This window comes from Ovis canadensis, chromosome 23, assembly GCF_042477335.2.
Source record: "Ovis canadensis isolate MfBH-ARS-UI-01 breed Bighorn chromosome 23, ARS-UI_OviCan_v2, whole genome shotgun sequence".
Taxonomy (NCBI): Eukaryota; Metazoa; Chordata; class Mammalia; order Artiodactyla; family Bovidae; genus Ovis; species Ovis canadensis.
The window spans coordinates 38,695,778-38,723,094 of record NC_091267.1 but is presented as its reverse complement, the minus strand read 5'-3'; the positions used below and the strand labels follow the sequence as shown (position 1 = coordinate 38,723,094).

General features: G+C 41.4%; 1 protein-coding gene across 4 annotated transcripts in view; it reads left to right on the top strand.

Moving 5' to 3' along the window:
* The first annotated feature begins 9,238 nt into the window (after window positions 1-9,238).
* RNF138 (ring finger protein 138) overlaps window positions 9,239-27,317 on the top strand; it is a 41,666-nt gene continuing 23,587 nt past the window's right edge. Inside the window, exons 1-2 of one of the 4 annotated variants that reach the window (XM_069568944.1) lie at window positions 9,239-9,476; window positions 10,035-10,217. In XM_069568944.1, coding sequence (XP_069425045.1) covers window positions 10,108-10,217 — 110 coding nt within the window. In that variant the 5' untranslated portion in view covers window positions 9,239-9,476; window positions 10,035-10,107. Of the gene's footprint in view, window positions 9,477-9,537; window positions 9,720-9,828; window positions 10,218-27,317 lie in introns of those variants that run through there. The other 3 variants (XM_069568942.1, XM_069568943.1, XM_069568941.1) reach the window with 3 other exon arrangements.

Sequence of the window (27,317 nt, the reverse complement as noted above, 5' to 3'; positions counted from 1 at the left end):
CAAACAAACAAAAAACTGGACTAGATTAAAACTCAACTAAAGGAAGAAGAGATATTGCACTGGAAAAAGAGTAGACTTATGGCATCACCTCTAGAAGCATAGCTGGAAGGGGCTTTGCATTGTATCCTTTAGTGTGAGTGCTCAGATGCCCAGTCATGACCTACTCTTTGCAACCCCAAGGACTGTATTGTAGCCCACCAGGCTCCTCTGTCCATGGGATTTTCCAGACAAGAATACTGGAGTGGGTTGCCATTTCCTACTCCCAGGATCTCCTTTTGAGGAAGTACAAATATATGTGTATTGAAGGGGAAATGACTGGAATCATTAACTTTATGAACAGAGAGTATTTATGTTCTGGAGGTTTCTTCTATACCTTAAAAATTAGCCTTTGTTTGCTTTTGAAAACTGGTGTCAAGCTTTTGACTTCAATTTTATACTGGAACTAGTTATGGATGGAGGAGCCTGGTAAGCTGCAGTCCATGGGATTGCTAAGAGTCCGACAGGACTGATCGACTTCCCTTTCACTTTTCACTTTCATGCATTGGAGATGGAAATGGCAACCCACTCCAGTGTTGTTGCCTGGAGAATCCCAGGGACAGGGGATCCTGGTGGGCTGCCGTCTATGGGGTCACGCAGAGTTGGACACGACTGAAGTGACTTAGCAGCAGCAGTCTTTTTGTAATAGTTGCCTTTGTCCTGGCTGTGAGCCCAGGACAGAACAATGCCCAGAAGATGTCAATAAATGTGTGAAGTAAATGAAAGAAAAAGAGAAGAGGAAGGGAGAAGGTGGTTTAGAAGGAAGGACGGGGACAGGTATCTTTTTCTCCAAATTTGTATCTTTTTCTCAAACATTAGTAAAACAACATCAAAGAAAATTTGGAATGTGAGTTGATTTGTTGACATTTATTGCCATTTCTGGTTTAATCTATGGCTCTGCCTCTGAGGACAGCATAGCTTATCCAGTGGGACAAATTGAGCTGCATTCAGAATGTCTGTTTTGCTGCCTGTTTGCTCTCTGTGGATTGGCTTCCTCTGCTTGGGGAAGGAAGGAGGTGGCTGATTGTTAGTTCCTGTTAACATACCTTCCAAGTTAATGTAAGCAGATAAACAAGGGAGTCCCCAGAGAATGGCTTTCTTGACTTAAGAGAAGCCATTTTGGCCTAAGACATTTTGTGATCTGAGTCTGGCCACAATGATTGCCCTCGGACAGGTCTCAGTAATAATGATCTTAAGGGAACAAAGAAATGCAGAAACAGAGAAAAGTGCAGTGATAAAGTGGAGTCCTAGTTCCTCCTTATGGGATATACATAAAGATGTATCTTTCAGTGCGACAATAATCAAGGCCCCCAATCAAGTGCAGGATGGAAAGGTAAGGCTGACCTTCCTGACTTCAATCAACTAAATCTTGGACTCTGTCAACCTTTGCCTGAATTCTAGGCTGAGCTCTCCTCTGCTCAAGCCCCTTCATGAATATGCATGTACCTTTAACTTAAAACTTCCCCAGTTTGGCTGTTTAGAGGGCCACTAGGATGGGAAAGATCCCCTATGTTCTCCCTACTTGCTGACACTAATAAACTCTTTGTCCTCCCCATCTTTGGCTTGATTGTGTCTTTTGGCTCAATACCCACCAAGAGATGAACTCAGTTTTCAGATAACATGAATGCACTTAATGGAGAGTGACTAGAATATAGGGATCTCAATTCCATATTCTTGAAAGTGACAGTCACAAGTTGGGACTATACATACCTCTATGTTAATCAGTTGCAACATGGAGGTTTTATTTCACAATATATATAGGCCCAATGGGGCTACTGATAGGACTATTATTAGAAATGACAGCTCTATAGCCTTCATATTACAATTGATTGTGTGTGTAGTCCCAGCTTGTGACTGTCGCACTTCAAGAATATGAAATCAAGATCCCTATATTCTTGTCACTCTCCATTAAGTGCATTCATGTTATCTGAAAACAGTTCACCTCTTGGAAGGTACTGACCCAATAGACACAACCAAGCCAAAGATGGGAAGAAGAAAGAGTTAATTATTTGCAGCGAGTAGGGAGAACACAGGAGATCTTTCCCATAGTAGTGTCCCTCTAAACAGCTAAACTGGGGATGTTTTAAGCTAAGGGTACAGGTGTGTTCATGAAGGGGCTTGAGGTGTATGGGCTTCTGTGGTGACTCAGATGGTAAAGAATCTGCCTGCAATGTGAGAAACCTGGGTTCAGTCCCTGGGTTGGGAAGATCCTTGGAGAAGGAAATGGCTATCCACTCCAGTATTCTTGCCTGGACAATCCCTTTGGACAAAGGGGCCTGGCGGGCTACAGTCCATGGGATCGCAAAGAGTCAGACACAACCGGGCGACTAAGTACACACACACATAATAGTGTATAGAAACACTGCTGATATGAAGTTAAATTCAGGTAAATAGCATGAAAATGCATATTTATAATGGCATTTATGAAGGAGTTGAAACTTAACTGTCTCAAACTGTGGTAGACTAAACAGGTAAATTTGGAGAACTTATGCTAGGGGGCATCTTCTAGGTCTGCTGCTGCCAGTACCCCTGACTCTCATACCCCAGCCTGAGGCATCCGTCTGTGTATGTGTGTGTGTGTGTGTGTGTGTGTGTGTGTGAGAGTGTGTGTGTGCATGCGCATGTGTGCATGAGTGCACATGTGTGCACAAATGTTGTGGTGAAGTGGGAAAAAGAGGTAATAAGTATTAATTCAGTTCAGTCGCTCAGTTGTGTCCGACTCTTTGTGACCCCATGGACTGCAGCATGCCAGGCTTCCCTGTCCATCACCAACTCCTGAAGCTTGCTCAGACTCATGTCCATCGAGTCAGTGGTGCCATCCAACCGTCTCATCCTCTGACGGCCCCTTCTCCTCCTGCCTTCAATCTTTCGCAGTATCATGGTCTTACCCAGTGAGTCTGTTCTTTGCATCAGGTGGCCAAAGTATTGGAATTTCAGCTTCAGCATCAGTCCTTCCAATGAATATTCAGGACTGATTTCCTTTAGGTTTAACTGGTTAGATCTTCTTTCAGTCCGAGGGACTCTCAAGAGTCTTTTCCAACACCACAGTTCAAAAGCATCAATTCTTTGGCCTAAGCTTTCTTTATAGTCCAGCTCACATCCATACATGACTACTGGAAAAACCATAGCTTTGAATAAACTGATCTTTGTCAGCAAAGTAATGTCTCTGCTTTTTAATACACTGTCTAAGTTGCTGATAGGTTTTCTTCCAAGGAGCAAGCATCTTTTAATTTCGTGGCTGCAGTCACCATCTGCAGGGATTTTGGAGCCAAAAAAAAAAAAAAAAGTCTCTCACTGTTTCCATTGTTTCCCCATCTATTTGCCATGAAATGATAGGACCGGATACCATGATCTTCATTTTCTGAATGTTGAGTTTTAAGCCAACTTTTTCACTCTCCTCTTTCACTTTCATCAAGAGGCCTTTTAGTTCTTCTTTGCCTTCTGCTATAAGAAATGGTGTCATCTGCATATCTGAGGTTATTGATATTTCTTCCAGAAATCTTGCTTCCAGCTTGTGCTTCATCCAGTCTCGCATTTGGCATAATGTACTCTGCATATAAGCTAAATAAGTAGGGTGACAATATACAGCCTTGATGTACTCCTTTCCCAATTTGGAACCAGTCTGTTGTTCCATGTCCATTTCTAACTGTTGCTTCTTGACCTGCATACAGATTTCTCAAGGCAGGTAAGGTGGTCTGGTATTCCCATCTCTTGAAGAATTTTTTATAGTTTGTTGTGATCCACACAGTCAAAGGCTTTAGTGTAGTGAATAAGGCAGAAGTAGATGTTTTTCTGGAATTCTCTTGCTTTTGCAATGATCCAGTAGGTATTGGCAATTTGATCTCTGGTTCCCCTGTGTTTTCTAAATCCAGCTTGAACATCTGGAAGTTGATGGTTCATGTACTGTTGAAGCCTGGCTTGGAGAATTTTGAGCATTACTTTGCTAGTGTGTGAGATGAGTGCAATTTTGTGGTAGTTTGAACATTCTTTGGCATTGCCTTTCTTTGGGATTGGAATGAAAACTAACCTTTTCCAGTCGTGTGGCCACCGCTGATTAGTATTAATTCAACAGGAATGAAAAGAACTTTACTTAAAAAAATGCTTAAAAAAATTATACGCCTTCAGTGAATAGGTTATTTATGTACATTGTCAGGAGTAATATTGATAACATTTAACAACTGGAATCAAATGGCCCTTCAGGACAGACTAGTGACCAGTCAGAATGGGCCAGGCTGGAAAGAACTTGCAGAGCTGCACTGATGCCAGTCAGCTGAACATCATGACTCCACATAATGCCAATTTAAATAGATACTGAAGGGCAGATGGCGAACAGTGAGCCTCCCTCCTATTCCGTCTCCCAGCTTCCCCACTCACCTCTTCCAAGGCAATTACTTTTACCACAAAACGAGCTTTGAAGATTTTGTAATAAGACAAAGCTAGGCTTTATCAAGAGAGAAATTAATTTTCTAAATGTATTTGTTTCCCCCTTTAGTATGTTAACTACCTGGCCTAGCAGACTTGACTGAAGAGCTTTACATATGGGAGCACCCCAGTCAGCCCATCAGCCATAAATGGCAAGGAGAGAGGTCCTTTCTTTCCAGTCCAGGGGATTGTGAAATATAATTCATATTTTTTGGCAAGACAAAAATTTAAACATAAAAAAGTTTTCTTTGGCCTCCTCTCTCCTCCCACTGTGCATTGTGTATTCACATCATGCATCAACAAAAGCTCCCCCATTAGCAGGAAACACCTGTTCAACCATAAAAAGCAACATTCTCCTAGCATTATCAAGACAACTCCTTAAAAGATAACATTCCTCCTTGATCTTGTAAGGGCTCACATGACCCGCCACCAGGATGCTTAGATCTGAGTTATGTAAAATGTCAATATCACTTCATTTGATGTACTGTCCTCTGTCTCAGAAAACTCATATAACTGTGCCTTAATTCCTAGCAGGTGGAACAGTTCTCAGAGCTTTCTTTATTTACTAATGTGTTTATTTTTATTGAGGTATAACTGCTTTACAATGTCACACTAGTTTCTGCTGTACAACAAAGTGAATTAGCTATATGCATATGTATATCTCCTCCCTCTCCCACCTCCAGCCCCTCCATTCCACCCCGTAGGTGATCAAAGAGCACCGAGCTGAGCTCCCTGTGTGATATGGCAAGTTCCCACTAGCTATCTATTCTACACCTGGTAGTGTACTTGCTGGGTTTCCCTGATGGCTCAGACGGTAAAGAATCTGCCTGCTTTGCAGGAGACCTGGGTTTGATCCCTGGGTTGAGAAGATTCCCCTGAAGGAGGGCATGACAATCCACTCTATTAGTCTTGCCTGGAGAATCCCCATGGACAGGAACCTGGCGGGCTGCAGTCCATGGGGTTGCAAAGAGTCAGACATGACTGAGTGACTCAGCACAGCACAGCACAGTGTATTCGTGTGTGTGCTCAGTTGCTCAGTCACGTCCAACTCTTTGCGATCCTATAGACTGTAGCCCAGCAGGCTCCTCTGTCCATGGCAAGAATACTGGAGTGGGTTTCCATTTCCTCTTCCAGGGGAATCTTTGGACCTAGGGATCCAACCTGTGTCTACTGCATTGGCAGGTGGATTCTTTACCACTGAGCCACCTGGGAAGTCCATGGTAGTGCATTTAAGTCAAATCTAATCTCCCAATTCATCCCACCCTCCCCCTACCTCCCCTGCCATGTCCACACGTTGGTTCTCTGCGTCTGCATCTCGATTCCTGCCCTGGAATGATGTTCAACATTACCATTTTTCTAGATTTCACATACATGAATTAATATACGAAATTTGCTTTTCTTTTTCTGACTTACTTCACTCTGTGTGACAGACTCTAGGTCCATCCACATCTCTACAAATGACCCAATTTTCGTTCCTTGTTTACGGCTGAGTTAATAGTCAATTGTATATCTCAAGGCTTTCTGAGAAGCTGTTCCCAAGTTATAATTCTCAAATTTAGCTTGAATAAAAGTTTCCATTTTGTTCTTAGATTGATTGATTTTCATTGACAGAATTATAGTTGGAAAAGAGAGAAGAAAGATGTGTTGGATAAGTTGAGAGGAGAGCTGAGGGTTGGGGAGCTGAAAGCACATGGCCTCATAAGCTGGGCAGAACCAACCTATGGGTCAGCACTTCAGGCAAATCCAATGACATACAATGAGTCTTCCTCCCAGAGACAGAGGGGAGGGACCCCGGAGATACACTGGAGTATAGTTGTCTTGAGAACATGAGGGACCTGCTGCATTGAGGATCAAGAAACCAGAAGATGACAGTGGCAGAGATCTAGAAGGTTCTACAGTATTGGTGAGATGGAATCAAAAAGGGCACAGGGCAGGGCCATGACCCAGCTAGGACAGGCCAGAGTAGCCCTCACCAGCACATTACCAGCAACAGAATGCCCAAGACCCGCATCTCAGAGAATAGTCAAAATTATCCTCTCTGTAGAAAAGTCCAGCGAGAATTTAAGGAGACTTTGTAGACCTTAGGACCAGGATTCCAGAGTAGTGTCTCAAGTTCATGTCAACTACCCTTTGTCTTTCTTTTTATCCTCCCACTTGTCATTTTGAGGATAGCCGACTGAGCGAGATGGACTATTAAGAGACTGAGTGTTTTAACCTAAACTTAGAGGAAATGTTTAAATTATTTCAACAGACTAAGTTTATAAATTGGTCTAACATTTAGAGTTTTTCCCCTACTGTTCCCCAAACCTGAAGACATTTTACTTACACACCTGAATGGATCTTGAGTAAATCTGTGAAAATGCCATAAAAATATCAAGTAGCTTTTCATATAAAAAGCTGCCAAGACAGAAGGTTATGTCTTTTGGCATTTATGGTTTATTTTTCTAAGCTTAATTCTCAAAAGATGACTACGTTTTCCTTATACCCACACTTTTGATGGATTTCCACATGTGGCCAACTATATACATATATGTAAGCCAAAATGACTTACCTGAGTCATAGAGTATATGAAAAGTAATACAAACGTGTTTGGATTAGTGCATTGAGGAAGGGTGCCATTACTGAGAAAGAATGAAATAAAAGTCACAAAATTAATTCTAATTAACAATTCTCAATGAGTAAAGGGAAACATTCTACTAAGTAGAAAATGCATTTTACTTCCTAAAAGTGGTCAAAATAAGTAAAATATGATTGGGAATATAGTATCAAAAATGTGAAATTTGGAACCAAGAACCATATTATGAAAGAATTTAAAAAGCACTTAGGGACTATTGCTATTAGGTATCTCTCCCATCAGGTGCTTTTCTTCCTCTGAAGAAATAAATCTGAAGCTAAAATTAGCCTGTCTTCTTCCACTTCTACTGTTTTTTGCTATTTATGAAAGGAAGAAAATAATGCCAAACACTGTAGATTGGTGGTGGAGGGAATTCGCTGTTTACTGGACAAATAACTCAGTATTATTCTAGGAATTGTTGTTTAAAGATGTACATTAAGACCCATTTCAAGTCTGTACAAATCCAATCATTCATCTTCTGCATCATAGTCACTGTTAATGAAAAATTTAATATTGATACTTTGGAAAATATCATTTTTTTGTTCTATCATTTTGATAGACAACCAAGAGTATAAACAAATTGAGAGCAAAGTTCATGATACCTCTAACTTCCCCAGTGGTCCAGTGGCTAAGACTGGACCACCTGGACTCATTGCAAGGAGGTGAAGTTTGATCCCTGATCAATGGATTACCATGCCTTCCTCTAGGGGATCTTCCTGACCCAGGGATCCAACGCATGTCTTTTATGTCTCCTGCACTGGGAGGCAAGTTCTTTACCACTAGCATCACCTGGGAAGCTCCAGGGAACTAGATCCCCCATGCCCAGATGATACCACTCTTATGGCAGGAAGTGAAGAAGAACTAAAGAACCTCTTGATAACCATGCTGACAAAGGTCCATATAGTCATGGCTATGGTCTTCCAGCAGTCATTTACGGTTTTGAGAGCTAGTCTGTAAAGAAGGCAGAGTGCTGAGAATTGTTGGTTTTAAACTGTGGTGCTGGAGAAGACTCTTGAGAGTTCCTTGGACAGCAAGGAGATCAAACCAGTCAACCCTGAATATTCATTGGAAGGACTCATGCTGAAACTGAAGCTCCAGTACTTTGGTCATCTGACGCAAACACCGGACTCATTGGAAAAGACACTGATGCTGGAAAAGACTGAAGGCAGGAGACAAGGGTGTCAGAGGATGAGATTTCTGGATGGTGTCATGAATGCAGCGGACATGAACTTGGGCAAATTCCGGGAGATGGTGAGGCACAGGGAGGCCTGGCTTGCTCGGTGCAGTCCATGGGGCTGTGAAGAGTTGGACACAACTGGGCAACTGAACAACATGCCCAGATGAAGATCCAAAACCTCAAGTGCCACAACTAAGACCCAGGACAAATGAATATTTTTAAAAAGTTGATGACACCTGCATGACGTTTATCACAGTGCCAAGAACAATGTAGACAATAAATGACAGAATTGAATTAAGTCCTTTCAGTGGCTCCTAGTTGATTCATCCATAGTGGAACGCTTTAACAAAGCATGGTAATCAAACTTTTTCCTCAAGTGAATTGAGGATGCTTTATGATGTTCTATATTTCTTTAGCTCTGTTCACATAATTGTGACCTCATCTTATTCACTTATCAATTGTGTGGCTATATCTTGGAATTAAGGACTCATTAAAAAAACATTTAGTTGATTACGGTAAAATGCCTAGATCCATGCTTCTACCTCATTTTTCTTCGAAGCTATCAAACAACAGAACAATGGTGTTGGTGGAAAACTGTATTTGTGACTGTAACTCACTGTGTTAAGGTCTGAAGATGAGGTCTAAAGCCTCTTAAGGAGGCTTATCTATAATTTTTTTTCACCAAAGGATTAAAATCTCATAACGGATTATTACAGAACACACCTTGGCAAGATCAAAACATTCTGACAAGGACCAAATCTTTAACACTATTAGGCAAGGCAATATTTTTTTAATGGAAAAATTCCTGAAAACACCAGTATATTTGATAGGAGTTCTGAGAGATGGGATCCTTGCTGGAGGGAGGCTGAGGGGTACAGGTGAGCACCCAGCTGGTGATGTCACAACCTGCTGTGGGCTACAAGCGCCGGTTGCTATGGAGGCAGCGTTACCGCCTCTCCTCCATCCCAGGCTCGCCGCTCGCCCGGGCAGAGCGATGACCCGGGAGAGCAGCTGGAGAGGGCGGCGGTATCCCGGTGCACCATGAGCCTCAGGATCGGCCCCGTTTCGGGTCGATGTGCACCACGTATTCCGCCCGTCTCTCCCCTCCCGGCCTTGGCTGCGAAGGCGGCAAAGGCTGGACAAGAAGCCCAACTACGGCGCCGGGATTCTCTACGAACTTTAGCCGAGGAAGCGTGTTCACCAGCCTCGGGGCTCTGGGGCTCCTAAGTGAGAGTCTACGCAAGCTGAGTGCGGGGGGCGGGGCGTGAGGCGGGTACAGGGCGGGGTCGGGCGGGGTGGGGCGCGGAGCCGAGGTCCTGGGTAGGTTGCCGCCCGGAGACCGACTGCCTCGCGGGTGGGAGAGGGGTTTCGGGGAGCGAGTGGGAGAAAGGAGCCTAAAAGCCGGGGAAAAGCGAGGCTAGAAGGGCAGCAGAGGGCTGAGGGCGGGGTCGCGGAGCCCTGCGGAGCCAGGTAAGGGTGTGGCCCTGGGCGGGGGAAGGGCTAGGAACGCCCTTCCCAGGTGAGAGGGGAGGCGCCTGGCTCGAGCGGAAGCGACCGTGAAGCCAATCGTCGGGCTCTCGGCCACCGCCTCCCGCTAGGCGCCGCCTTCCCGTCCTGCCCCTGTGGGAGCAGCGCCCCAGGGCACGACCCTCGCCCGGCGCGTGCGGCCGTAGCGTCTCCGCGCTCGGCCCCGCCCCTCCCGGGCCCCGCCCCCCAGGGCCCCTCCTGCTTCCTGGCGCGAGCGGCTTCCTGACGCGATTCCCCGCCCCTTTCGGGTTCGCGCAGGGAGTAGGGCCCCTGGCCGCCACCGCCACCTCGGCCGCTGCCGCCGCCATCGCCTTCATCCTTCGTGCCCACCATGGCCGAGGAGCTCTCAGCGGCCACGTCGTACACCGAAGATGATTTCTACTGCCCCGTCTGTCAGGAGGTGCTCAAGACGCCCGTGCGGACTGCGGCCTGTCAGCACGTGTGAGTAGACGCCCCCTCCCCCGCGCGGAGCCGGGTGGTGGTTTAGGCCCCGCACCCCGCCCTGGGCCCTGGGACGCGGCCTGGTGGGAGCCGAGCCCGCCGCGGCCTCCCCTCTCCTCAGCTCGGCGCTGAGGGCCCATTCCCGGTCAGTCGGAGGCCGGGCCGCCCTGCCGCCGAACTCGCGGCCCGCTCACTGCGCCCGGCCCCCCCTCGTCGTCGCGCCCCCGGGGCAGTGCCCAGGCCAGTCCCCATGGCGTCCTCTCTCCTCGGGGCCGCTGCTCTCTGCTGAGGGTCCGGGAGGAGCTGCAGAGAACGTGGAGCCTTTTTTGTTTCCTAGCAACCCGAGTGAAGGCTGGGGTGTCGAGTGTCAAAACCCGCCTGAGGTGCCCGCTCGCCGCGCTCCGCGACCCCACCCCCCACCCCGGCTCTCAGGTCTCCCTTTTCCTTTCAGGACCTTGGCCGCCCATCGTTTCCAGATTTAGAGCTCTTGTCTAACTTAACCTTTCAGTCCCGCTTCACAGACCACCCTTGAGAGTGTTTTAATCGGTTCAAAATTCAATGCAGATTGGAATGCTCTAGGATGGATTGGCTTCCCTCATGTGTTAGAACTGACAGGATTTCCGGGTATTGAAGTGATAGTTTCCCTTTGTTTTACCATTCTGCTCATTACTTGATTGCTACAACGATGGAAGTGAGAAAGATGGCTCTTGTGAGGAATGAACTGAAATGAAGGCTGTAACCGTAGGGAGGGCGAGGGGTTGGTTGAGGTGGCTTGGTGCTGTTCGATTTGGCATATTTAAAGGAAGCACTTCGATAATTAATAGAGGCTACTAGGGTGTTAATAAGAATTAGAAGGAGCTCTTCTTGTAAAGGTATATAGCACTTCTGACAAACCTGACTGCCTATCGGGGTCTCTGGGGGAACATTTTAAATAAACACATCAATTCCTAGGCTCCATTCCAAACTTACAAAAGAATTTCTGGCAGGTGAGGCTTGGAAATCTCGTTTTGAAAAAAATACACCCAGTCTTGAAAGTTCTGTGTGCTTGCAAATTGCTGAAAGGAATCGAACCATTTTCTAAATCGATTTTTCTTTCCGTTGGGTTCTATAATTTTGTGAATAATTGGTTGTTGAACTTGAGGTTAGTCTTAAATTTCCTTACAGCTGTTTCTTGGTACCCACTCTTCGCACTCCGATTCCAAATCTGTTGTCTTCCTTACTCCTCTTCTGTAGTGCTTGTATGAGCCCAAGAATATGTGACTTTTCTTAATAGAAGTTACACCAGTTACAGTTTTTCCGCTTATAGGAGATGAATGACAGTCTTTATTCCTTTATTATTTGGTGCAACAAATGCAGGTAGTTAAAAGAATATCTTGAGATGTTTAGGGCACAGTGTATGCCTTTTGGCTTTTAATCTACAAGTGTTTATTTTAACTTGGTTCCTTGCATGTGCTTGGGCTGGCAGTGGATAGAAGAAAAGGAGGGAAGGAAGGCAAAGTAAGGAAGTATAGGTCTTTTTTGGACAGAATCATTTCTAGTACTCATTGGGTCATTGACCTCCTGGAGCTCATGGTAATCTCTAATTCCCCTCAAAATTCCATGCAGTTTGCTCTGGTTCACTTCCCTTGTGAGACATTTTGTTAAATCAGACTGTAGTTTGGCTTGACCTCAAGGCTGTGGAAATGAGTGTGGAGATGATTTGTTGAGGGTTTTTCTCAAATCATCTTCTTTGGGCTGGGATGTGGAAATAAAATAGGGACTAGATTTTGGTAAGAGAAATGGACACGTTCTACTCACCCTCCATCCCCTCCTTTACCCACACCGTCCTCTGTCAAACACATACACAGTTGCTCTAAGGTTCTGACTAAACAATAAATTAAGGTGGAAGGAGAAGACATTTTCTTTGGAAAGGGCGATGATGGTAGAGCAGGGTATTATTAGAAGGAGTTTAGTGGGGAAATAAAATCATATTGTAAAAACCTAGTTTAGAATGTCATTTGTTCTTCCCCTTTCACAGAGAGCAAACCTGGGCCTCAAACAAATTTATATTTAGCTACAAAAGAAATTTTTTGTCCATGAGTAGTGAGAGATACAGGGAAGGCAACAGCACCCTACTCCAGTACTCTTGCCTGGAAAATCCCATGGACGGAGGAGCCTGGTAGGCTGCAGTCCATGGGGTCGCTAGGAGTTGGACACGTCTGAGCGACTTCACTTTTGCTTTTCACTTTCATGCACTGGTTAAGGAAATGGCAACCCACTCCAGTGTTCTTGCCTGGAGAATCCCAGGGACGGGGGAGCCTGGTGGGTTGCCGTCTCTGTCTGGGGTCGCACAGAGTTGGACACAACTGAGGTGACTTAGCAGTAGCAGTGAGAGATGAGGTGATGAGAGCTTTGGGCCCCTATGCCATTTCAACGGCAGTGAAGGATTTGCCCATTCTGGTAAAAGGAGCAGATTCATTATCACTGGAATAACCTTACCAAAAAAATACGTGCCCGTTTAATTCTCATTCATTCCCTGGTGGCTCAGATGGTAAAGAATCCGCCTGAAATGCAGGAGATCGGGGTTCCATCCCTGGGTTGGGAAGATTCCCTGGAGAAGGGAATGGCTACCCACTCCAGTATTCTTGCCTGGTGAATTCCATGAACAGAGGAGCCTGGCAAGCTACAGTCCATGGGGTCTCAAAAGAGTCAGACATGACTGAGTGACTAATGCAAGAGTAACATTGCTTCAAACAGCTCTTGTTGGATGCCTTCTTGGTGTCAGGTACAGAGAATACGAAGTGCTCTTTCTCTGGAGAATGTTCACAGTTTAATGGAGAAGATCTGTATCTGAATATGATTGGTATGGAAGAAATTGAGGAAAATTTATGTGAGCTTTGAAAGCAGGTAGCTAAGTAGAGGAGAGAGTTCCTGGATGAAGTAATAGTTTAGGTCAGAGTTGGTATTCAAGGTTTGTTGGGGAATACCCTGATTAGGTGTACAGCACGGGGAGGGGTTATCAGGGATGACTGTTCCCAGGTTATAAAGTTTGGCTGGAGCCAAAGATGAGAGTAGTGAGATGGAGCTTAGAGATGTTGGCAGGAATTTACTGTGTAAGCCAATTTGAACTTCTTGCTGAAAGCCATGAAGATCTACTGAACAATTTTGTCAGGGGAGCAGTATGGTCACATTTAAATTTTAGAATACTTATAGTTACTAACCTGGTCTAGCCTGGTACTGGTGGAATTAGTGAAGAGATCATTCATTGCTCTGTCAGAGAGAAATGATTAGAACTTGAACCAAGGTAACAGTAGAGGGACTGGAGAGAAAAGTTTCCTGACATTTTAAGGAGACTGTGTAAGATGATGATTGCCCAGTAGTTAAGTGTATGTACAAAGATCTAGAATACATGGAACTAAAGCTATGAGTATGGATGAAGCCACTGGAGGAGGTATATAAATTGAAAGATAACAGAGATTGAGATGGAACAAAGTTCCGGAGAACATATGTTTAAATGTAGAGTTGAGAAAAGTGCAGCCTGAGAAGGATTAGACAGAATAGAAAGAAAATGAGGATAGAGTGTGACAAGCAGCCAAGAAGAATTTTAAGGAAAAGGTAGTCAGGAGTTTCAGATGCCTTAGAGTGGTCAGATTTTTGAAAAACACGTAAAGATTAATTAACAGTATTAAAGTTGAGCAGTATGTTTCAGAAGGTACATACTGGCATAATGGTAAAGTATTTATCTCTCTTGCTTTTATCCTTTGTAATCTTCAAAAGCTTTTTGAACCAAGCCTCCCTTTTTTTTCTATTCATTCAAAAAATCTTTATTCAGTACTTACTATGTACCAGGCAGAAACAAAACAAAATTTTTCTCTTTGCTGAACTAACATTCTAGTTGGGGAGGTAGGCAATAGACAACATGGCAAATAAGTCATACAGTTTGTTAGGAAGTATTAAGTACTATGAGCAGGGCCTTACAGAACGTTGTAAGAACTTTGGCTTTTACTGAGTGAGTGTTTTTTTTTAGTGTAGGAATTAAGGTGTTTTTTGTTTTTTATTGGGGTATAGTGGCCTTACAATGTTGTGCTGATTTTTGCTGTACAACAAAGGGAAAGCAACTGTATGTATACATATGTCCTCTTGGAACCTGCCCCCCTCTGCCTCCACCAGTCTCCACACACACCTATCCCACCCGTCTAGGTCACCACAGAGCACCAAGCTGAGCTCCCTGCGCTGTATAGTAGTGAACCAAACCTTTGTCTATTTTGAATGGTTAAGGAAATAACTCCCTATGCTGTTAGATCTAAGCTCTATCACAGTGAAAATTACATACGACAAGTAAATGCCTTGCCAGACTGTTAAAAATGGAAGTCTAATCCATTTGCTTTGGGGCATGTATGTAAGGAAGCATCTTTTATTTATTTATTTTTGTGGCACCAGGCTGCATGCAGGACCTTAGTTCCCTGGCCAAGAATCTAACTGCTCCCTTAAATTGGGAGCATAGAGTCTTAACCACTAGATGACCAGGGAAGTCCCAGGAAGCATCTTTTAAAATGAGCTGATATAGATCAGCTTCCACTTCACATTAAGCACAGATTTGTATGATTTTTGTGTGTGTGTTTATGATTCTTTGCTGACCTGCTTTGGATTATCCAGTCCCTCAATTTTCACTTAATGTTTCTTATAATTTGAGCAACTTTATAGATATCCTGTTTGGCATTCATGCTCTAAATACATATTTTTAAAATTTCTTCTTTTCTACATACTAATTATAATTCTGAAAGCCAGGCTCATATGGTTTCTGGCTGATGTAATAAATGCTGCTCTAGGCCATCTTGTTCTTAAAGTTCTGAAGACTTTAAATGTTTTTGAAAAATATTTATAAAGTGGTATCATTAAAAAAGTATGCTATTTAATTATATAACAAGATTGATTTGATTTAGTCTTGAAGACTACCTTGAAATATCTGATTTTTGAAAAAGTTTTAAGTTATTTTGGGAAATGATTTTGATTATACACTAGGAAGATAAAAGGTATACAATTTTAAATTAATAGTGAAGCAGGAGCTTGATGGATGGGAAAGTTGCTTTTCTCTCCCAATGTCTGATCAACCTGTTGTTTGGAGAATGGATAAGGAAAATTCATCTGGCATTTGCTTAAAGTTAGGAGAAATTTAAAGATAACCTTTTAAATTGTTTCACTTTCCTAAAGATGGAGGCTCCTTTGATATATCAAAATAGTTCTAGTTATCTTGACTTGTACCTTTTTTCCGTCTCCCTTCTAGTTTGTTTTGAAATAAACTTTGTCTAGCAAATTCAGATAGTCTAGTGAAAGGGAGATGAGCAGTTTTGTATTTGAAGAAATGTGCATGATGGTACAGAGGCAGAAACAGTAGAATGGAGATAAAAGACCTGAATAACTTTCTTTGTGTACCACTTATCACAGTTTATAATCATAATATTTTTGGAGTCAGTTGATTTGATGGATGCCATTTTCTCCAGTTAGACTGTAAGCTCTTAAAAGGCAGCAACCCAGGTCTACTTTTACATACTGAATAATTATATGAATGGGTTTGTGTTTGGAGCCCACAGCTTACTAGCTGTATCACTTGGTCAAGTAATTTATCTCCTTTTAGCCTGTTTTCTTCTCCATAAAACAGGGGTAGAAGCAGCCTGTTTCTCAGTGTTATTGGATGGACCAAACGAGGTAATGTTTGTGAATGATAGTAATAATCTTGTATGTATATTTTATAGTTTTCAAAACCCATCAAAATATAAAAATATTTTTAATTTAGTACTTATAGCATCTAACATGAAGAGCTAGATTATTTTTGTAAGCAAGAAGGAATCTTATTTCTAGTGTTTTGGTCCATATGTTTAATACCAAAGGTATTATTGTGAATGGAGAATATTGTAATTCACAATTTTAAAGGTACAAAAGGAAATAATATGATTGTCTCCCACAGTCATTATTACCTTATATATTCTTCCAGAGTGCATACTATGTGCACTGTTTTCTACATTGCTATTTTCATGTTTTAGTGTAGCGGAGGTTATTCTATATCAGTACATAAAGGGCCTTCTTTCTTTCTCTTTTTTTTCTGGTTGTAGAGTTTTCATTAATTCAGCCAACACTGAGTGTCCATTATGTGCTGACAGTACTATTGTATATTCTAGGGCTCTAGGGGTTCAACAAACCAGACAGAAATTCCTGACCCCTTTGGAACATACTGAGTGTTCCAGTATTCCGTTGTTTGATGTATCATTAGTTATATATCTAATTTCTTACCTGATGGACACGTAGGTTGTTTCCAATCTTTTTGCTGTTACAGATAGTGTCACAGTGATTAAACTTATATGAATACCATTTCACATGTGAGAGTTTTTCCTGTAAGATAATTCTCACAAGTGGAATTGCTGGGTCAGAGGGTAAATACAAGGGAATTTGTCAGCTGTGTCACACAAGAACGATTATAGCTGTATTGAAGTATTTTGTACCTGAAAGGTGCTCATGGTTTTGGTTTGAGGACTGTGGATTGTATTTTGGGTTAAGTAAATTTTTGAATGTAGGTTAGCGTTCAGTGCCTATTAGATTGAAGGCAAAAGGAGAAGTGGGTGGCAGAGGATGAGATGGTTATGTAGTATCACTGATTCAATGGACATGAATTTGAGCAAACTCTGGGAGATAGTGGAGGACAAAAGAACCTGGTGTGCTGCAGTCCATGGGGGTCACAAAGAGCCAGAATTGACTTAGTGACTGAGCAACAACTAAGTGCCTAGCTCTGTGTTACAGTGCTGGTCATACAGTGGTGTACAGTTAGATATGATCCCTGCCCTCAGGCATTGATGAGACACATTTTAGTTCAAATAAACAGTCAGATAAATGTGTAGTTACAAACCTGTAGGTTGAAAGAGCAAGTATAAGAAGGGGGCAGATCTAGGTGGGTTGGTGAGTGGATGGTTCAGTAGTCAGAGACCTTTCTTGAGGAAGTGAAATTGTTGCTGAGGTTTAAGTGATATGTAGGTGTTAATTTGTGGAGGACTGTGTTTGTATATAGTATTTTGGGGTGAGGGAACATTCAGGACCTTGTTTTTTCAACGAAGAAACACCTTGCCTTAGTCTCTTACAGGTTTATTTATAAACATACTTATTTCTTTGGCCATGCTGGGTCTTCATTGCGACATGTGGGATCTTTTTGTTGTGGCATACAAACTACTAGTTGTGGCAAGTGGGATCTAGTTCCGTGACCAGGGCTTGAACCGGGCCTCTGCCTTGGGAGCTCAGTCTTAGCCATTGAACCACCAGGGAAGCCCTGTTTACTTATTTTTTTAAAAGTCTTGGTTTCCTTATCTGTAAAATAAAGGAACTTTTAAACATTTATTCATTATTAAGAATTTAAGATAGTATATGTTAAGATAAAATTTCTGGAACCCTGCCTAGCACATGTTAAATGCTCAAAAAACAGTTTCTGCTATTTGTATAGATGTCATGTTGCTTTCTACAAAACTGGGCTTACACAATGCCATTAATACTATGAAAATATATCTGTATTTTGCCAGCTTTTTTTGTAAGCCAGTATTTTGTTAGTTTAATACAGTTTATAATGGTGTCTAGAAGTCACTTTAAAATTTGTTTCTTTAGTTGCTAGCAAGCTATATGTGTTTTTCCATACTAAATGTTTATATCCTAATTTATAATTTTATTGTTCAGAGTGTACTTTATGTACATTTGTGGTCATTTCTATGACTGATTCAGTAATAATTCATTGTAATTTATTACTTATTTTACATTATTTTCCTGCCTTTTGTTTGTTTTGGTAGATTACTGTATCTTATTATACTTTCAGATTTGAGATACTTGATTCCCTTTATCTAAGTTATAATGCTGTCCATTTTTTCTGTTTTTTGAGTCTTCTAAAGAAAATTGTCCGTCCATTTTCAGACTTACTTGGAATCTACTAAGATATGGTTTTGAATCGTTATTAATTTGCCTATTTAGTTGACCTTAGTATTTCTTAGAGGGTATTCCTTTTCTATTGTTTCTAAAATCTCTTTAGTATATTTGAATTCTTCCAATTTGATTCTTTGGGGATTTTTCACTTTCATTAGTAACTTTTGCTAATTTTTAGCACAGTATCATATGACTTGTTAACTGTTTTGGGATTGTAAGTCCCATCAAGGTAGGGATTTTCATCGCTTTTGTTCCCTGATGTATCCCTAGTGTCTGTTATGTAGTAAGTACTTAAAACATATTATTAGGTGAATATTCATTATAATATATGGATAAGTTATTTATTTTGAGATTATTGTAGATTCACATGTAGTTATAAGAAATAATAGACAAATTGTGTACCCTGACCCAGTTTCCATTAATCATAATGTCTTGTAAATAAAATCAGGATATCTTATTGATAAAGAACATTTCCATCACCACAAAGATTTTTCCTATATTTCTTGTATAGTCACACCCACTTTCCTCTTGATTTCACTCTGTCCCTCCTTCACCCTTGGCAAGCACTAATATTCTTATGTTCTCTGTTTCCATAATTTTGTCATTTCAAGAATCTTAAATATGGCACAACTCTGTAAAACACAATAAAAAAATAAAAACTCACTGAAATGTACGCTTTAAATAGGTGAATGGGGTATGGTATATGAGTTTTATCTCAATAGTTGTTGTTGATCAGTCGCCCAGTTGTGTCTGGCTCTTTGTGACCCCGTGGACTGCAGCACACCAGACCTCCTTCACCATCTCCCAAAGTGTGCCCAAGTTCATGTCCATTGCATTGGTGATGCCATATCCAGCCATCTCATTTTCATATTTCAATAGAGCCGTTACCAAAGAGAGAATGTTATGTAATGTTATATAAATGGAATCAAACAATATATAATTTTGGGGGATTTCTTTTTTCCCTCAGCACAGTTCTCTAGAGATTCAGGTTTTTGTGTGTTATCATTATTTCCTCTTATTGGTGAATATGCATGCATACATGGTACGGATGTACTGCATTTTGATTAAACATTGATCCACTGAAGGCAATCTGGAATAGTCAGTTTTTGACTATTTTAAATTGAGCTGCTATAAATAATCATGTACAGATTTTTGTGTGAACATAAACTTTCATTCCTCTAGGATAAATGCCCAAGAACACAATTAGTGGATCATATGGTGGTTGCATGTTTTATCTTTTAAGAATATGCCAGATTATTTCCTGTGGTGTCTGTACCATTTTACATTTCCACCAGCAATGTATGAGTGATCCAGTTTTTTTGTATCCTCACCAGCATTTCATGTTGTCAATTTTTAAAAATTTAACCCATTTCAATGTGTGCATTGATATCTGATAACTTTAATTTGCATTTTACTAATGGCTGATGATGTTAAACATCTTTTCATGTGCTTATTTAGTATCTGTATCTTCTCAGGTAAAATTAGCATCATATCTGTTCAGTTTCTTTTGGCTATGTTTTTTAATTGGATTATTTGCTTTTTCCTTTTGAGCTTTGAGACTTTTTAATGTATTCTAGATACTAATCCTTTGTTAGATACGTGATTTACAATTTTTTCTTCCCAGTCTTTGGATTATCTTATCATCTTTTTAACAGTCTTTGCACAGCAAACATTTAGGATTTCTATAATGTCCACTTGATCAATTTTTCCTCTTGTGAAATGTGTTTTCAACATTAAGTCTAAGAACTCTGTCTAGCTCTGTATTCTAAATATTTTCTACCTTTTTCTAAAAGGTATATGTTTTACATTTTGCTCTGTGAATTGGTGTCCTAGGACTGCTATGACAAATTACTACAAACTTGATGACTTAAAAACAACAGAAATGAATTTTTTCACAGTTCTGTAGGATAGAAGTTTGAAATCAGTTTCAGTGAGCCAAAGTCAAGGTGTTGGCAGGGCCTTGAGAAGCTGGGGGCCACATCACTCCAGTCTTGTCCTCCATGTCAGTATGGCTTTCTTCTGTGTGTTTGTGTCAGATTTCCCTCTGCCTCTTTTACAAAGACTTGTAGCATTTGGAACCGACTTAGATAATCCCAGCTAATTTCTTCATCCCCAATCCTTAACAGTAATCAGATCTCTTATAAGGTGATACTGTCTTGTCCTGGGAATTATGAAGTGACTATATCTTTGGATGGCCATTACCCACTTTACTACAGTCTGTGATCTGTTTTGAGTTAACTTTATATAAAGGGGCAATTTGAGTGGAGTTTATTTTTTTGGTCTATGGATTTTCAGTTGCTCTAGCATCATTTATTAAAAACTCTATCTTTCCTCCATTAAACTGTTTTTGCACCTTTGTAAATCAGTTTTGCTTTCTAAGATATATTTTTACCAGTCTTTAAGAGGTAGTTTTAGTATCTATTTAAAGGATAGCTGTGCTTAGTTACTAAGATTTGACTTAGGGTGTTTGTTTTTTTTTTTTTTTGGCCAAGCCACATGGTTTGCAGGATCTCAGTTCCTTGACCAGGAATTGAACCCAGGCCACAGAAATGAAGGCTTGAAATCCTAACCACTAGGCCAGCAGAGAACTTCCCCAAATCTTATTCCTGTCGTCACTTGTTGCATCCACTTCTGCCCACTTCTGATATCTTTTCAGAAGTTTTACATATACATAAGCAAATCTGAACATATATTCTTTCCCCTCCCCTTTTTTACACAGATGGTAGCATAGTGTACATAAAAATTGTATTCATACTTGCTTACAGCATTTCCCTTAGGAATATAAAACATAAATAAAGCTTAAATACTCTTTCCCATAGTTATTGTAATGAGTAGTGTGTACTTCTTTCAGGCTAAATTAAAACTTTACATGGAGTATTCTTTTGGATGTTCACATTTGAGTTTTGCCCCAGTCCCATTTTTCCCGTAAGCTCTTTGATTTTTACTGGATGACTTTGCATGGTGCAGTAATTTCTAGGAATGCATGTGTAATTTTACCAGAACTGAGTCTTTCAGAGAGTAAATGTGCTAACTTCTCTGAGTGTATTTGTGTGTCAGCCCAAAGAATGCTGGTATAGAAATATTAATATCAGACAGTATAACTCAGATAGCATGATAAGAAAGGTCATTTCAGTTGAATAAAAGAAATAATCATGAACTTTTTTGCAGCCACCAACATAACTTTAGATGAGAGCTGATAATTGTTGGGAAGAATTTTTCATCCTTTTAAATGGAACCAGTTTTCACTGGGCCTTAGGAAGTCAAGTGAGCTTTAGGAAGCATCACTATGAACAAAGCTAGTGGACGTGATGGAATTCCAGTTGAGCTATTTCAAATCCTGAAAGATGGTGTTCAAGCTGGATTTAGAAAAGGCAGAGGAACCAGAGGTCAAATTGCCAGTATCCGTTGGATCATAAAATAAGCAAGCAAGTTCCAGAAAAACATCTCCTTTATTGACTATGCCAAAGCTTTTGATTGTGTGGATCACAACAAAGTGTGGAAAATTCTTCAAGAGATGGGAATACCAGACCACCCTACCTGCCTCCTGAGAAATCTATATGCAGGTCAAGAAGCAAGAGTTAGAACCAGACATGGAACAACAGACTGGTTCCAAATTGGGAAAGGGGTACGTCAAGGCTGTGTATTGTTACCCTGCTTATTTAACTTATATGCAGAGTATATCATGCGAAATGCTGAGCTGGATGAAGCACAAGCTGGAATCAAAATTGCTGGGAGAAATATCAATAACCTCAGATATGCAGATGACACCACCCTTGCGGCAGAAAGTGAAGAAAAACCAAAGAACCTCATGATGAAAATGAAAGAGGAGAGTAAAAGAGTTGGCTTAAAGCTCAACATTCAAAAAACTAATGTCATGACATCCAGTCCCATCAGTCCATGGCAAATAGATGGGGAAACAATGGAAACAGCGATAGACTTTATGTTTTTGGTCTCCAAAATCACTGCAGATGATGACTGCAGCCGTGAAATGATAAGATTGCGTGCTTCTTGGAAGAAAAGCTATGACCAACCTACACAGCATATTAAAAAGCAGAGGCATTACTTAGCTGATAGAGGTCTGTATAGTCAAATCTATGGTTTTTCCAGTAGGCATATGTGGATGTGACAGTTGAACTATGAAGAAAGCCGAGCACCAAAGAATTGATTCTTTTGGACTGTGGTGTTGGAGAAGACTCTTGAGAGTCCCTTGGACTGCAAGGAGGTCAAAGCAGTCCATCCTAAAGGAAGTCAGTCCTGAATATTCATTGGAAGGACTGATGTTGAAGCTGAAACTCTAATACTTTGGCCACCTGATGTGAAGAACTGACTCATTGGAAAAGACTCTGGTACTGGGAAAAATTGAAGGCAGGAGAAGAAGGGGACTATGGAGAATGAGATGGTTGGATGGCATCACTGACTCAATGGACATGAGTTTGAGCAAGCTCTGGGTGATGGTGATGGTGATGGTGATGGTGATGGACAGGGAGGCCTGGCATGCTGTAGTCCATGGGGTCGCAAAGAGTCAGATGTGACTGAGGATAATTGCCTTACTATATTGTGGTGGTTTTTGCCACATATTGACATGAATCAGCCACTGGTGCATATGTGACCCCTATCCGGAATCCCCCTCCCATTTCCCTCTTCACCCCATTCCTCTAGGTTGCCTCAGAGTACCGGCTTTGAGTACCCTGCTTCATGCATTGAACTTGCCCTGGTCATGTCTTTTACATATGGTAATATGCATGTTTCAGTGATATTCTCTCAAATCATTCCACCCTTGCCTTATCCCAAAGTCCAAAAGTCTGTTCTTTACATCTGTGTCTCTTTTGCTGCCTTGCATATAGGATCGTTGTTACCATCTTTCTAAATTCCATATATATGCATTAATATACTGTATTGGTGTTTCTTTTTCTGATTTACTTCACTCTGTACGATAGACTCCAGTTTCATCCACCTCATTAGAACTGATTCCAATGCATTCCTTTTTAATAGCTGAGTAATATTCCACTGTGTATATGTACCCCAACTTCCTTAGCCATTCATCTGCCGATGGATATCTAGGTTGCTTCCATGTCTTAGCTGTTGTAAACAGCTCAATGAACTGTTTATAAGTGCTCAGTGAACATTAGGGTACATTTGTCTTTCAGTTCTGGTTTCCTTGGTGTGTACGCCCAGCAGTGGGATTGCTGGGTTGTATGGAAGTTCTATTTCCAGTTTTTTAAGGAATCTCCACACTGTTCTCCATAGTGGCTGTACCAGTTTGCGTTCTCACCAACAGTGTAAGAGGGTTGCCTTCTCTCCATCATTTATTGTTCATAGACTTTTGATGGCGGCCGTTCTGACTGTTGTGAGATGATACCTCATTGTGGTTTTCATTTGCATTTCTCTAATAATGATTTATGTTAAGCATCTTTTCATGTGTTTATTAGCCATCTGTGTGTCTTCTTTGGAGAAATGTCTCTTTAGTTCTTTGGCCCACTTTTTTGATGGGGTTCGTTTTTCTGGTGTTGAGCTGCATGAGCTGCTTGTATGCTTTGGAGGTTAATTCTTTGTTTGGTGTTTCATTTGCTATTATTTTCTCCCATTTTGAAGGCTGCATTTTCACCTTGCTTATAGTTTCCTTTGCTATGCAAAAGCTTTTAAGATCAGTTAGGTCAGGAATGGCAAACCACTTCAGTATTCTTGACTTGAGAACCCCATGAACAGTATGAAAAGGCAAAATGATAGGATACTGAAAGAGGAACTCCCTGGGTCAGTAGGTGCCCAATATGCTACTGGAGATCAGTGGAGAAATAACTCCAGAAAGAATGAAGGGATGGAGCCAAAGCAAAAACAGTTGTGGATGTGACTGGTGACAGAAGCAAGGTCTGATGCTATAAAGAGCAATATTGCATAGGAACCTGGAATGTCAGGTCCATGAATCAAAGCAAATTGGAAGTGGTCAAGCAGGAGATGACAAGAGTGAACATCGACATTTTAGGAATCAGTGAACTAAAATGGACTGGAATGGGTGAATTTAACTCAGATGACCATTATATCTACTACTGTGGGCAGGAATCCCTCAGAAGAAATGGAGTAGCCATTATGGTCAACAAAAGAGTCCAAAATGCAGTATTTGGATGCAATCTCAAAAACGACAGAATGATCTCTGTTTCCAAGGCAAACCGTTCAATATCACGGTAATCCAAGCCTATACCCCAACCAGTAACGCTGAAGAAGCTGAAGTTGAACGGTTCTATGAAGACCTACAAGACCTTTTAGAACTAACACCCAAAAAAGATGTTCTTTTCATTATAGGGGGCTGGAATGCAAAAGTAGGAAGTCAAGAAACACCTGGAGGAACAGGCAAATTTGGCTTTGGAGTATGGAATAAGCAGGGCAAAGGCTAATAGAGTTTCGCCAAGAGTATGCACTGGTCATAGCAAACACCCTTTTCCAACAACACAAGCGGAGACTGTACACATGGACATCACCAGATGGTCAACACCGAAATCGGATTGATTATATTCTTTGCAGCCAAAGATGGAGAAGCTCTATACAGTGAACAAAAACAAGACCAGGAGCTGACTGTGGCTCAGATCATGAACTCCTTATTGCCAAATTCAGACTTAAATTGAAGAAAGTAGGGAAAACCACTAAATCATTTAGGTATGACCTAAATCAAATCCCTTATGATTATACAGTGGAAGTGAGAAATAGATTTAAAGGACTAGATCTGATAGACAGAGTGCCTGATGAACTACGGACAGAGGTTGGTGACATTGTACAGGAGACAGGGATCAAGACCATCCCCAAGAAAAAGAAATGCAAAAAAGCAAAATGGCTGTCTGGGGAGGCCTTACAAATAGCTGTGAAAAGAAGAAAAGTGAAAAGCAAAGGACAAAAGGAAAAATATAAGAATCTGAATGCAGAGTTCCAAAGAATTGCAAGGAGAGATAAGAAAGACTTCCTCAGTGATCAATGCAAAGAAATAGAGGAAAACAATAGAATGAGAAAGACCAGAAATCTCTTCAAGAAAATTAGAGATACCAAGGGAACATTCATACAAAGATGGGCTCAAGAAAGGACAGAAATGGTATGGACCTAACAGAAGCAGAAGATATTAAGAAGAGGTGGCAAGAATACACAGAAGAACGGTACAAAAAAAATCTTCACGACCCAGATAATCATGATGGTGTGATCACTCACCTAGAGCCAGACATCCTGGAATGTGAAGTCAAGTGGGCCTTAGAAAGCATCACTACGAACAAAGCTAGTGGAGGTGATGGAATTCCAGTTGAGCTGTTTCAAATCCTGAAAGATGATGCTGTGAAAGTGCTGCACTCAGTATGCCAGCACATTTGGAAAACTGAGCAGTGGCCACAGGACTGGAAAAGGTCAGTTTTCATTCCAATCCCAAAGAAAGGCAATGTCAAAGAATGCTCAAACTACCGCATACTTGCACTCATCTCACACGCTAGTAAAGTAATGCTCAAAATCCTCCAAGCCAGGCTTCAGCAGTATGTGAACTGTGAACTTTCAGATGTTCAAGCTGGTTTTAGAAAAGGCAGAGGAACCAGAGATCAAATTGCCAATATCCACTGGATCATGGAAAAAGCAAGAGAGTTCCAGAAAACATCTATTTCTGCTTTATTGACTATGCCAAAGCCTTTGACTGTGTGGATCACAATAAACTGTGGGAAATTTTGAAAGAGATGGGAATACCAGACCACCTGACTTGCCTCTTGAGAAACCTATATGCAGATCAGGAAAAAACAGTTAGAACTGGACATGGAGCAACAGACTGGCTCCAAATAGGAAAAGGAGTACATCAAGGCTGTATGTTGTCACCCTGCTTATTTAATTAATATGCAGAGTATGTCATGAGAAACGCTGGACTGGAAGAAGCACAAGCTGGAATGAAGATTGCTTGGAGAAATATCAGTAACCTCAGATATGCAGATGATACCACGCTTATGGCAGAAAGTGAAGAGGAGCTAAAAAGCTTCTTGATGAAAGTGAAAGAGGAGAGTGGAAACGTTGACTTATAGCTCAACATTCAGAAAACGAAGATCATGGCATCTGGTCCCATCACTTCCTGGGAAATAGATGGGGAAACAGTGGAAACAGTGTCAGACTTTATTTTGGGGGGCTCCAATATCACTGCAGATGGTGATTGCAGTCATGAAATTAAAAGACGCTTACTCCTTGGAAGGAAAGTTATGACCAACCTAGATAGCATATTCAAAAGCAGAGACATTACTTTTCCAACAAAGGTCTGTCTAGTCAAGGCTGTCGTTTTTCCAGTGGTCATGTATGGATGTGATAGTCGGACTGTGAAGAAAGCTGAGCACCGAAGAATTGATGCTTTTGAACTGTGGTGTTGAAGAAGACTCTTGAGAGTCCCTTGGACTGCAAGGAGGTCTAACCAGTCCATCCTAAAGGAGATCAGTCCTGGGTGTTCATTGGAAGGACTGATGCTGAAGCTGAAACTCCAATACTTTGGCCACCTCATGCTAAGAGTTGACTCATTGAAAAGGACTCTGACAGTGAGAGGGATTGGGGGCAGGAGGAGAAGGGGACAACAGAGGATGAGATGGCTGGATGGCATCACCGACTCGATGGGCATGAGTTTGAGTGAACTCTGGGAGTTGGTGATGGACAGGGAGGCCTCGGTGCTGCCATTCATGTGGTCGAAAAGAGTCCAACATGACTGAGCGACCAAACTGAACTGAACTGAGTTCCCATTTGTTTATTTTTGGTTTTATTTCCATTACTCTGGGAGGTTGATTATAGTGGATCTTGTTGCGATTTATATCAGAGAATGTTCTGCCTATATTTTCCTCTAAGAGTTCTATAGTTTCTGGTCTTACATTTAGATTTTTAATCCATTTTGCATTCATTTTTGTGTATGGTATTAGAAAGTATTCTAGTTTCATTGTTTTACAAGTAGTTGACCAGTTTCCCAGCACCACTTGTTAAAGAGATTGTCTTTTCTCCATTGCATATTTTTGCCTCCTTTGTCAAAGGTAGTAAAGTGTCCATAGGTGTGTGAATTTATCTCTGGACTTTCTATTTTGTTCCATTGATCTATATTTCTGTCTTTGTGCTAGTACCATACTGTCTTGATGGCTGTAGGTTTGTAGTATAGTCTGAAGTCAGGAAAGCTGATTCTTCTTGTTCCATTGTTTT